Source organism: Aotus nancymaae, unplaced genomic scaffold (assembly GCF_030222135.1).
Source record: "Aotus nancymaae isolate 86718 unplaced genomic scaffold, 86718_ANA_hifiasm-v0.15.2.pri h1tg000003l, whole genome shotgun sequence".
In the NCBI taxonomy this organism is placed as follows: Eukaryota; Metazoa; Chordata; class Mammalia; order Primates; family Aotidae; genus Aotus; species Aotus nancymaae.
The window spans coordinates 73968959-73982383 of record NW_026988414.1 but is presented as its reverse complement, the minus strand read 5'-3'; the positions used below and the strand labels follow the sequence as shown (position 1 = coordinate 73982383).

Here is a 13425-nt window from a genome sequence, read left to right as displayed (position 1 = left end):
AGATGGTACTGAAGGAATGTGTCCTGGAGGTAACTTAGGGATGGCTACTACTTCCAAAATTTTTCCTAGTGCTGCATAGCCCTTTAATATTTAGCAGCTTGTAATATAATTGCATTAGCTGAACTGGCATTTGAATTTGTTGAACTGGAAACATCATTCAATCCCTTTGACCACCAGGGTTGTAGAGGGGAGTTTTTCATTATGTCTCTTTCTACATTTATTCCTGGCATTGTTTTCTCAAAACATTGTTTTTCATGTTTTCTCAAAACATGTTTTTCAAAACATTGTTTTCTCAAAACATCTTGTTGCTTCCCAATTTCAAAAGCATTCAAAATTACTTTAATTCTGGGCTGAGTGTAGTGGCTCACACCTAACACTTTGGGAGACCGAGCACGAAGATCGCTTGAGGCCAGGAGTTCAAGACCAGGCTGGGCAACATAGTGGGACCCCCATCACTACAATATAACCAAAAACTAATTCTGCTGTAATCTCCTGAGTGTTCTATGATTAAAGGATTTATGGTCTTAGTTACTGATTGCAGCCATTAAAAGACAGGACATACGAAAGTGTAGACATTCGGTTCTAGAAGCTACTTAGAGACCTAATGATGAAGAGTAGGAGAGATCTTTTCTTTTTTTTTTTGGCAAACAGGATGGAAAGTCTTTTTTTTTTGAGACGGAGTTTCACTCTTGTCGCCCAGGCTGGAGTGCAATGGCACAATCTCAGCTCACTACAACCTCCACCTCCAGGGTTCAAGCGATTCTCCTGCCTCCGCTTCCTGAATAGCTGGAATTACAGGTGCCCACCACCACGCCCAGCTAATTCTTGTATTTTTTTAGTAGAGATGGGGTTTCACCATGTTGGCCAGACTGGTCTTAAACTCCTGACCTCAGGTGATCCACCCTCCTTGGCTTCCCAAAGTGCTGCTATTACAGGTGTGAGGCACCTTGCCAACCAGAGAGATCTTTTCTAAGGTAACTCTTTGAGAGAACTCCATAGGCAAGTCCTTGCTCTTGAATTATAGGAATGATACATGCATGTATAAACTCAAAATAAATTAAGCACTTTTTGTAGTCCAAGCACTGGTTCCTGATCATTAAAAATTAAAGGAGACAGTCTTTACCTTCAAGGGGCTCATGGTCTTGATAGGGAAGACAGAGATACACGTGTGAGGACTTAGGCTCTGCAGGAATGCAGAGGCGCATATTGCCTGAGGCAGTCAGGGAAGACTTCACAGAAGAGGTGAGCTCTGCTGGTCCATGAAGAGGCAGAGGAGGAAAAGAAGGCATTCCAAGAAGAGACGACGCAAAAGAGATGAGATTTTAGGAGGAACAGCATCCCCGTTCCACAGAGACCCTAAGGAGAACCAGTTAAGCTAGTTTGTTCCAGCATGGCAATGTCCAAGCAGGGAGCAGAATTAAGTCTTATTATTACTACAAAAAATTAGCCGGGGATGGTGGTGTGCATCTGTAGTCCCAGCTTCTTGAGGGGCCAAGGTGGGAGGATCATTTGAGCCCAGGAGGTTGAGGCTGCAGTGAGCTGTGATCATGTCACTACACTCCAGCCTGGGTGAAAACGTGAGACCCTGCCTCCAAAAAAAGAGTGCTATCTAACATTTTTCCTGGGCTACCCTGCCTCTGGGTGGCTTGCTTTCATAGATAATCCTATTTTTGTGAACCCCTATATCAAGCTGAGTAAAACACAAGCTAACAGGCCTTAGAATTGGTTGTCTGAAAATGGGGCTGACAAAAATAACTACTACCTATGCATTCTTAGTGGCCAAAAAAAGAGTACCAGCACGCAGAGATGCTGGGAAGCCTTGTTAATAGTATAAAGCCTTTGTTCACTATATCATCCTTTCAGAAGATGTATAACAATGTCCTTATTTCCAGGAGTGAATTTTATATACATTCTGGGAGTTCATGCTTTTATCTGGCAAATTCAGAGTACTTAAATCTCAAACAGATGAAATGCAGTCTACAACTTTTACAAGTATACCTTGTATTTCAAGAAAATCTCCTCCCATCCTCCAGACCTCATAGAAACACATTTATTCTTTGTCACTCTCTGTATGCCTTTTCCTCCCCTGACATACTCACATGGTTCTTTCTGGCCTTCTAGATTCAGATATTAAAGACATCTGAGGTCACGCAGCACCTGCCCAGGGAGTGTCTTCCAGAAAACCTGGGTGGGTACGTCAAAATTGATCTCGCCACTTGGAATTTCCAGTTCCTACCCCAGGTGAATGGCCACCCAGATCCCTTCGATGAGATCATCCTGTTCTCACTCCCTCCTGCCTTAGACTGGGACTCGGTACATGTTCCAGGTCCCCATGCTATGACTATCCAAGAGCTAGTGGACTATGTTAACACCAGGCAAAAGCAAGGAATCTATGAGGAATACGAAGACATTCGTCGTGAGAACCCCGTTGGCACTTTCCACTGTTCCATGTAAGTAGGAAAGGTTTGGGCCAGCAGTTGGTTGCCAAGATGCTTCTGGCGGGCTCTGGTTCCTTCCACCCCTCACTTGCTTAACAGAGACCCTTCCTTGCATTAAGGAGCATCACTCTCACTTAAATGTTGGTTTCTCACATGCAGAAAGAGGTACTTTCTGCTTTGATGCTTCTTACCATCATCTTATGCTCTGAAATTTCTGGAGGTCTTTGGTACCAACAGGGCAACCCTGTTGGACATATTTTTAGATATTTTCCTGAAATGCAAGTGTTTTTAAAAAGGCAGGCTCAAAATAGGCTACTCTCTATTCCTGTTCTTAGAGTGAATGCTGGTCTGTTCATTTGGGCAGTTTCTCCCCATAACATGGCGTAACATTACATCTTAAGGAGGGGTATCTGGTACACTTAAAATAATCCATAATCAGCTGGGCAGTGACTCATGCCTGTAATCCCAGCACTTTGGAAAGCCAAGGTGAGGGGATCACCTGAGGTCAGAAGTTTATCAACCTGACCAACATGGTGAAACCCTTTACTGAAAATATAAGTTAGCTGGGTGTGGTGGTGGGCACCTGTAATCCCAGCTACTCAGGAGGCTGTGGCAGGAGAATTTCTTGAACACAGGTGGCGGAGGTTGCAGTGAGCTGAGATCACACCACTGTACTCCAGCCTGGGCAACAGAGCAAGACTCTGTCTCAAAAAAAAAAAAAACAATCCATAGTCAGTAAGAGAGTACAGTTGCCTTATAGGACATTAACCTCTTAAAATTTTCATTCTTCCCAAATCCTATAACAGAACCATCTGGCAGGCCCAGCATGGTGGCCCACACCTGTAATCCCAGCACTTTGGGAGGTCAAGGCAGGTGGATCACGTGAGATCAGGAGTTTGAGACCAGCCTGACCAATATGATGAAACCCCGTCTCTACTAAAAATACAAAAATTAGTTGCTTGAAAGGCTGAGGCAGAGAGAATTGCTTGAACATGGGAGGCAAAGGTTGCAGTGAGCCGAGATCATGCCATTGCATTCCAGCCTAGGCAACAAGAACAAAACTCTGTCTCAAAAACAAATTAAAAAGCCCCATCTGGCTAGTTCATAACTCTGGCTCATAACTACTTGATAACTATTGTTGGCCACAGAACATAAATCCTTCCTTTCTTTATTCCTCCCTCCCTCCCTCTTTTTTCTTTTCTTTTTTTTTTCTTTTTTTGAGACAGTCTTGCTCTGTCACCCAGGCTGGAGTGCAATGGCACGATCTCGGCTCACTGCAACCTCCGTCTCCTGGGTTCAAGCAATTCTCTCTGCCTCAGCCTTTCAAATAGGTGGGATTACAGGCATGCACCACCATACCTGGCTAATTTTTGTATTTTTAGTAGAGACGGGGTTTCACCATGTTGGCCAGGTTGGTCTCAAACTCCTGACCTCAGGTGATCTGCCCACCTCAGCCTCCCAAAGTGCTGGGATTACAAGCATGACCCACCACATCCAGACTCTTCTTTTCTCTTCACCTCCTTTTCTTCTTCTTCTTCTTCTTCTTCTTCTTCTTCTTCTTCTTCTTCTTCTTCTTCTTCTTCTTCTTCTTCCTCCTCCTCCTCCTCCTCCTCCTCCTCCTCCTCCTCCTCCTCCTCCTCCTCCTTCTTCTTTCTTCTTCTTCTTCTTTCTTCTTCTTCTTCTTCTTCTTCTTTTTTTTTTGAGACAGAGTCTTGGTCTGTTGCCAGGCTGGAGTGCTGTGGTGTGATCTCGGCTCACTACAACCTCCACCTCCTAGGTTCAAGCAATTCTCCTGCCTCAGCCTCCCAAGTAGCTGGGATTACAGGTATGCACCACCACGCCTGGCTAATTTTGTATTTTTAGCAGAGATGGGGTTTCATCATATTGTCCAGTCTGGTCTTGAACTCCTGACCTCATGATCCATCCGCCTTGGCCTCCCAAAGTGTTGGGATTACAGGTGTGAGCCACCACACCTGGTCTTCTTTTCTTTTCTTCTGTTCTTTTCATTTCCTCGAATTCCTAGGTTCGAGCGATCCTCTTACCTCAGCCTCCTGAGTAGCTGGGACTACAGGCATGTGCCACTATGCCCAGCTAATTTTTTATTGTTTGAAGAGATGGAGGTTTGCCATGTTGCCTGGGCTGGTCTCAAACTCCCAGGCTCAATTGATCATCCTGCCTCGACCTCCCAAAGTGTCGGGATTACAGGGGTGAGCCACTGCACCTGGTCAGATTATTGTTGCTCTCATTTCTCTTACCATATTTTAATTGGCTGCCCCAGAAATCTCTCTCCAACTAGTGAGCTATGTCTGTTAAAAACTATAGAAACTATGGGTGGGTGCAGTGGCTCATGGCTATAATCTCAGCACTGTGAGAGTACATGGTATAGGAGGATTATTTGTGCCTAGGAGTTTGAGATCAACCTTAGCAGCATAGCAAGATCCCATCTCTACAAAAATAAAAAACAACACGATTAGCCCGGCATGGTGGCACACTGCTGTAGTCCCAGCTACTTGGGAAGCTAAGGCAGGAGGCTCACTTGAGACCAGGAAGTCAAGACTGCAGTGAGTTGTGATCATGCCACTGAACTCCAGACTGAGTGACAGAGTAAGACCTTGTCTTAAAAAAGAAAAGGAAAGGGGGCCGGGCGTGTTGGCTCACGCCTGTAATCCAAGCACTTTGGAGGCCAAGGCGGGCGGATCACCTGAGGTCAGGAGTTCAAGACCAGCCTGACCAACATGGTGAAACCCCGTCTTTTAAAAAAAAAAGAAAGAAAAGAAAAGAAAATTAGGGAAGCTGTCCTAGTGGGTCCCAGCCTCATATTCCAGCTTAACCAAAAATACCATCTGTGAATGACACAAGTTATTTCCCTTCTCGGCACTTCAGTTTTCCTCTGTGTAATATATGATTGTTGGATTCTGATATTCACCTACCTTTGTAGCTTAAATGTTTTAGGAATCTAGGATTCTGTGAGTACCTCTTCTCTCTTGTAACTCCTGTCCAGCTTAGTCAATGTGCTCTGAATAACATGCAGGGATAGAGTCTTTTAGCAAAGGAAAGAGGGAAAATAATGAGATAGGGAAAGTAAGAGAGAAGAGGCACTTGAGGAAGAAGTCAATCAGAGCAAGAATGCAAAGGAAAATAAGAGGAGAAAAAGGAGACACAGATCATATATCAACAAGGGAAAGTATTTTCTCCCATACAGCTGTTTCTTCCCTACCAGCTCCAGACCCCGGGTTTTATTTATTTTTTTATTTCATTTTATTGTTTTTATTATTTTTATTATTATTATTTAGAGATAGGGTCTTGCTCTGTCCCCCAGACTGGAGTGCAGTGGTGTGATCATGGCTTACTGCAGCCTCAACCTCTTTTTTTTTTTTTTTTTTCTGAGATGGAGTTTCGCTCTTGTTACCCAGGCTAGAGTGCAATGGCGCAATCTCAGCTCACCGCAACCTCCGCCTCCTGGGTTCAGGCAATTCTCCTGCCTCAGCCTCCTGAGTAGCTGGGATTACAGGCACGCGCCACCATGCCTAGCTAATTTTTTGTAATTTTTTTTTAGTAGAGACGGGGTTTCACCATGTTGACCAGGATGGTCTCGATCTCTTGACCTCGTGATCTGCCCACCTCGGCCTCCCAAAGTGCTGGGATTACAGGCGTGAGCCACTGCGCCCGGCCCTAGCCTCAACCTCTTGACGCTCAATTGATCCTTCTGCCTCAGCCTCTTGAGTAGCTGAGATCACCATGCCTGGCTAACCTTTTTTATTTTTTGTAGATACAAAGTCTCTCTATGTTGCCCAGGCTAGTCTCAAACTCCTGGGCTCAAGTGGTCCTCCTGCCTCAGCCTTCCAAAGTGCTGGAATTACAGGTGTGAGCCACCATGCCCAGCTACCAGACCCCCTGTTTACATCCAGTCTCTTTCCCAAACAGAACAGTTATTCCCTTACAGGCTTTTTTTTGTTTGTTGTTGTTGTTGTTGTTGTTGTTGTTGAGGCAGTCTCACTCCATCGCTCAGGCTGGAGTTTAATGGTGCAATCTTGGCTCACTGCAGCCTCTGCCTCCTGGGTTCAAGCCATTCTGTGCCTCAGTCTCCTGAGTAGATGGAATTGCAGGTGTGTGCTACCACACCCAGGTAATTTGTGTATTTTTAGTAGAGATGGGGTTTTGCTATTTTGACCAGGCTGATCCCGAACTCCTGAACTCAAGTGATCTGCCTGCCTCGGCGTTGCAAAGTGCTGAGATTATAGGCATGAGCCATTGTGCCCAGCTTCTCTTGCATCTTGAATGAGGGAAGTACATTGGAGCAGGGAGGCTTGCTAGGCTGATCCAAGAGGATGCACACTTATCCTGGGGATTCTTTACCTTGCTCTTGGTGCTTCTGCAACTACCAACTGCTGTGAGGTCCTTGAGATGTCATTTCTACTGTGGAGGCTCCCCACTTCATTGAATAAGTGGGTTTAGATTTTCTTGGCATCATCCAAACCAGCTACCATTTGACAATCAGAGAACAGATCCCTCATTCAATGAGAGGACTTCCTAGTCTTGCCTGTTGAATGATTGATTCCCCAATTTATTATTTAGAACCTAGAATCCTCATCAGCCCCAGGTCTCCGTCTTACACGAACTCCCAGTAGAGCAACTTACACAGAACAAACTATGTTTCCCTTGGAATTCTGGATTATGAAGTGGATATCAATGTACATTCACTCTTACCCAGGATTCCCCTGGACCAAGAGACTTTCTTTCCCTTTTCTCTTATTACTTTTTCTTATAATTGTAGATTCACTTGTAGTTGTAAGAAATAATAGAGACAGATCACATGCACCCTTTCTACAGTTATCCCATGGTAACATCTTCCAAAACTAGTGTAATATCACAACTAGAGTGTTAACATTGATACAATCCACCAATTTGATTTAGACTTCCCTAGTTTTGTTTGTGTGTATTTACTTCTGTGTGGTTTTGTCACACATGTAGGTTTGTGTATCTATCACCATAGTCAAGATACAAAGAGTTCTGTCAACACAAGGCTCCCCTTGTTGCCCTTCAATATTTTAATATTTATTTATTTGTTTATTTTGCGACAGAGTCTTGTTCTGTCACCCAGGCTGGAGTACAATGGCATAATCTTGGCTCACTGCAACCTCTGCGTCCCAGGTTCAAGTGATTTTCTTGCCTCACCTTCTCAAGTAGCTGGGACTACAGGCATGTGCCACCATGCCCGGCTAATTTCTTTTCTTTTCATTTTTTGAAACTGAGTTTTGCTCTTGTCACCCAGGCTGGAGTGCAGTGGGCGATCTCAGCTCACTGCAACCTCTGCCTCCCAGGTTCAAGCGATTTTGCTGCCTCAGCTTCCCGAGTAACTGGGATTGTAGGCACCCACCACCACGCCCAGCTAATTTTTGTATTTTTAGTAGACAGGGTTTCACTGTGTTGGCCAGGCTGGTCTCGAACACTCCTGACTTGTGTCCACCCACCTTGGCCTCCCAAAGTGCTGGGATGGTAAGCGTGAGCCACCATGCTTGGCTTTGTTGTCCTTTAATAAACAGACACCTCCTTCCCACCACCTCCCCATTCCTAACCCCTGCAACCACTAATCTGTTCTCCATTTCTGTATAATTTTGTCTTTTCCAAAATGTTGTTATATAAAATAACATTATATAAAACTTATAAAAAATTACATATATACATTCTGTATGTAATCTTTTAGGATTGCTTTTATTCACTAGGCGTATTTGTATGGGAAGGGGGAAACTTTTTTCTTTTAGACAGAGTCTCGCTTTGTCACCCAGGTTGGAGGCGTGATCTTGGTTCACTGCAACCTCCACCTCTTGGGTTCAAGTGATTCTCCTACCTCAGTCTCTCAAGTAAGTGGGATTACAGGCACCCGCCACCATGCCCGGCTAATTTTTTTTTTTTTTTTTTTTTTCCAGTAGAGACAAGGTTTCACCATATTGGCTAGGTTGGTCTTGAACTCCTAACCTCAGGTAATCCGACAGCCTGAGCCTCCCAAAGTGCTGGGATCACAGGCATAAACCACTATGCCTGGCCGAAATTTTTTTTTTTTTATTTTGAGACGGAGTTTCGCTCTTGTTACCCAGGCTGGAGTGCAATGGCGCTATCTTGGCTCACCGCAACCTCCGCCTCCTGGGTTCAGGCAATTCTCCTGCCTCAGCCTCCTGAATAGCTGGGATTACAGGCACGCGCCACCGTGCCCAGCTAATTTTTTGTATTTTTAGTAGAGACGGGGTTTCACCATGTTGACCAGGATGGTCTTGATCTCCTGACCTCGTGATCCACCCGCCTCGGCCTCCCAAAGTGCTGGGATTACAGGCTTGAGCCACCGCGCCTGGCCCCGAAATTTTTTAAGATAGAGAAAAGTACATAGTATGACACTGCAAATAACTATAAGTTTGTACCATGGAATCCACACTGACTATTGTTAATATTTTGTTATATTTGCTTTATCTTTTTTTTTTTTGAGATGGAGTTTCACTCTTGTTGCTCATGCTGGAATGCAATGACCTTGACTCACTGCAACCTCTGCCTCCTGGGTTCAAGCGATTCTCCTGTCTCAGCCTACCAAGTAGCCGGGATTACAGGTGCCTGCCACCATGCCCAGCTAATTTTTATTTTATTTTATTTTTTGAGACAGAGTTTCGCTTTTGTTGCCCAGCCTGGAGTACAATGGTACGATCTCGGCTCACCGCAACCTCCACAGTCCTGAGTTCGGGCACTTCTCCTGCCTCAGCCTCCCGAGTAGCTAGGATTGCAGGCATGTGCCACCACACCCGGCTAATTTTGTATTTTTAGCAGAGATGGGGTTTCTCCATGTTGGTCAGGCTGGTCTCAATCAAAGTCCCAACCTCTGGTGATCTGCCTGCCTTGGCTTTTCAAAGTGCTGGGATTATAGGCATGAGCCACCGTGCCTGGCCAATTCTTTGTATTTTTAATAGAAACAGAGTTTTGCCATGTTAGGCAGGCTGGTCTCAAACTCATCTCAGGTGATCCACCTGCCTCTGACTCCTAAAATCTTGGAATTGCAGGCATGAACCACCACACCTGGCCTTTTTTTTTTTTTAAGAGAGACACGTTCTTGCTCTGTCACACAAGTTGGAGTGCAGGTGCAGTGGCACTGTCATAGCTCATAGCAGCCTCAACCTCCTGGGCTCAAGTGATTTTCTTGCCTTAGCTTCCCTAGTAGCTGGGACTTGAGGCATGGGCTAGCACCCCTGGCCAAGTTTTTTGAAGTTTTTATAGATATGAAGTCTTGCTGTGTTGCCCAGGCTGGTCTCAAATTCCTGGGCTCAAGTGATTCTCCCATCTCAGCCTCCCAAAGCACTGGGATTTTAGGCATGAGCCACTGTGCCCAGCTGCCTGTTTTATTATTATATAAGAGAAAGAATTTATTATAAAGTTGAAATTCCTTGTAATCCTCATCCTTACCTCTCCCCACTCATCATAAGCAGCTACTAGTATGAATTTGGTGTTTCTTTCTAGTTCATTTTGTTTATACTGTTATATATACATAAGCACTCATGAACAATATAGAGTATTATTTTATATGTGTGACCTTTGTAGTTTCTTTGCTTTCAGTTAATGTATACAAATAATTTTTTTCAAAACCAAAAAGTACCAGAGAAGAAAAGCAATGACAAAATAAATAGCCAAATCCTGTTTTACCCTTAGTTCCACTACCTATAATCATGTTTTCATCTCTTATAGCTGTTTTCCCTGGTATTTCATCCCTAATTCTAAATTAAAATGCTTATCATATGCCAGGCACAGTGGCTCATGCCTGTAATCTCAGCATTTTGGGAGGCTGAGGTGGGTAGATTGTTTGAGGTTAGGATTTCAAGACCAGCCTGAGCAACATGGTGAAACCCTGTCTCTGCAAAAAATACAAAAATTAGCTGGGTGTGGTGGTGTGTGTCTGTAGTCCCAGCTACTTGGGAGGCTGAAGTGGGAGGCTCCCTTGAGCCTGCAGTAAGCCAAAATTGTGCCACTGGACTCCAGCTTGGAACACAGAGTGAGGTCCTGTCTCAAAAAAAAAAGCACACTTATGATACTTTTCACTGAGTTTTATCGTAGGTGGGCATTTAGCTCTTATACTATGTCTCCACTTTCCTTCTGACTACTCTTCCAGTATACAGTAATTATATGTAACATTCTTAAACTGAATCAGTAGTCACTGTACATTTTAGGACTATATAAATTATTTTTACTGGAGAGCTACATGGACTACTATGAAATGATCAAATATTTAACAATTATTTTAAAAGATTAAAATATAAACGTTATTTCTCAACGTAAGTTCCATCGTTTAAGATACCTTTGTAATACTAGCCATTTAGTCCATCCATAACTGAGGAACTTAGCCATGTCAATGCAGTCTTTTTCACACTTCACATTAACTGAGGAAAAATGGGTGCATTTTGTAGATTTTTTTAAGATTAGGAAACGAAAAGAACTCAGAAGCAGCCAAATCAGATCTGAACAATTTTTTTTTTTTAATATATTTTTAGTAGAGATGGGATTTCACCGTGTTGGCCAGGCTGGTCTCAAAATCCTGGCCTCGGGTGATTCGCCTGCCTCGGCCTCCCAAAGTGCTAAGATTACAGGTGTGAGCTTTTGCACCTGGCCTTTTTTGAGACAGGCTGTGTCACTCTGTTACCCAGATTGGAGTGCTGTGGCTCTATCTCAGCTCACTGCAACCTCTGCTTCCCAAACTCAAGCGATTCTCTCACCTCAGCCTCCAGAGTAGCTGGGACCACAGGCATGCTCCACCACACCTGGCTAATTTTTTTTTTTTTTTTTTTTTTTGAGACGGAGTTTCGCTCTTTGTTGCCCAGGCTGGAGTGCAGTGGTGGGATCTTGGCTCACTGCAACCTCCATCTCCCAGGTTCAAGCAATTCTCCTGTCTCATCCTCCTGAGTGGCTGGGATCACAGGTGCCTGCCACCACGCCTGGCTAATTTTTGTATTTTTAATAGAGACAGGGTTTCACCATGTTGGCCATGCTGGTCTCAAACTCCTGACCTCAGGTGATCCTTTGGCCTTAGCCTCCCAGAGTGCTGGTATTACAGGTATGAGCCACTGCGCCTGGCCACCTGGCTAATTTTTTGTATTTTTGGTGGAGACAGGGTTTTGCCATGTTGCCCAGGCTGGTCTGAAAGTCCTGAGCTCAGGCCATCCACCTGCCTCAGCCTCCCAAAGTACTGGAATTGTGGACATTAGCCACTACACCTGGCCTAATAATATTATCAATTCAATTTTTTGTTTCTTCTGGAGTTAATTACCTGATTTTTTCATTTCCTTTAGTTTTCTGTGTATCTATCCACATTATTTTTCTTTTTGTTGTTGTATTTTTGAGACGGAGTCTCACTCTGTTGCCCAGGCTAGAGTGCAATGTCACGATCTTGGCTCACTGCAACCTCCGCACCCTGGGTTAAAGCGATTCTCGTATCTCAGCCTCCTCCTCAGTAGCTGGGATTACAGGCACTCTCCACCTCGCTCTGCTAACTTTTTTTTGGTATTTATAGTAGAGATAGGGTTTTGCCATGTGGGCCAGGCTGGTTTCAAACTCCTGACCTCAAGTGATCTACCCACCTTGGCCTCCCAAAGTGCAGGGATTATGAGTATGAGCCACCTTGCTTCATTATTTTTCTATATGCCTAATCAGATTTATTTTACGCTGCCTTCATTAGTTTCCAAGTGGTTGAATGTATCAGATAATCAATTGCTTCCATTTTTTTTTCCAGAGACTCACTTTCAGAACCTTTTTTTATTTTGTTCTAGTCTAAACTGTGGTTGGTTATTATCTAGGCTTGCTCCTCAGTTTTTATCTTGCAATTTTCCCTGTTTCCTTTGTTGGATCTTCTTTCCTAATTGTAAATCATCTTCTTTCTTTACCTTTATTCCATTTTGCCACAGTATAGAACTCTAGGTTGAAAATAATTTTATCTCAGAATTTTTTAAGGCAATGCCATTCTGATTACTAGTGATGCTGTGAATTATCTGATCTTATTCTTTCTCCATTCATTCATTCATTCATTCATGACTCCTGTCACCCAGGCTGGAGTGCAGTGGCACAATCTCGGTTCACTGCAACCTCCACCTCCTGAGTTCAGGTGATTCTCCTGCCTCAGCCTCCTGAGTAGCTGGGACTACAGGTGTGCACCATCATGCCCAGCTAATTTTTGTATTTTTAGTAGAGACATGGTTTTACCATGTTGGCCAGACTGGTCTCCAAGTTGTGACCTCAGGTGATCTCCCTTTCTAGGCCTCCCAAAGTGCTGAAATTGCAGGGGTGAGCCGCTGCACCCAGCCTAAATTTCTTAAACAAAATGTCCAGGGAAGAAAAAAGAAAAACAGTAAATCATTTAAAAGGATTGAAAGAGGCCAGGCATGGTGGCTCATGCCTGTAACCCCAGCACTTTGGGAGGCCAAGAAGGGTAGATCACCTGAGGTTAGGAGTTCAAGACCAGCCTGGACAACATGGCGAAACCCGGTCTCTACTAAAAATATAAAAATTGGGCCGTGTGTGGTGGCGCATGCCTGTAATCCCAGCACTTTGGGAGTGAGGAGGTGGATCACCTGAGGTCAGGACTTCAAGACCAGCCTGGCCAACATGGTGAAACCCCATCTCTACTAAAAATACAAAATTAGCTGGGTGTGGTGGTGCATGCCTATAATCCCAGCTACTCAGGATGCTGAGGTGGGAGAATCGCTTGAACCCGGAAGGTGGAGGTTGCGGTGAGCCAAGATTGCACCATTGCACTCCAGCCTGGGCAACAAGAGCGAAACTCCGTGTCAAAAAATTATTAAGTAAATAAATAAATATTAGCCAGGCATGGTGGCAGGCTCCTATAATCCTAGCTACTCGGTAGGCTGAGGCAGGAGAATCACTTGAAGCTGGGAGGCGGAGGTTGCAGTGAGCCAGGATCGCACCACTGCACTTGAGCCTGGAGGACAGAGTGAGACTCCATCTCAAA

The 13425-nt window shown here is 44.4% G+C and overlaps 1 protein-coding gene across 3 annotated transcripts in view; it reads left to right on the top strand.

Moving 5' to 3' along the window:
* Positions 1–13425, top strand: part of PTPN9 (protein tyrosine phosphatase non-receptor type 9) — a 101105-nt gene that overhangs the window by 64520 nt on the left and 23160 nt on the right. For all 3 annotated transcript variants that reach the window (XM_012457647.2, XM_064382757.1, XM_064382749.1), the window contains one exon: positions 2122–2450. In XM_012457647.2, the coding sequence (XP_012313070.1) occupies positions 2122–2450 (329 nt within the window). The remainder of the gene's footprint in view (positions 1–2121; positions 2451–13425) is intronic.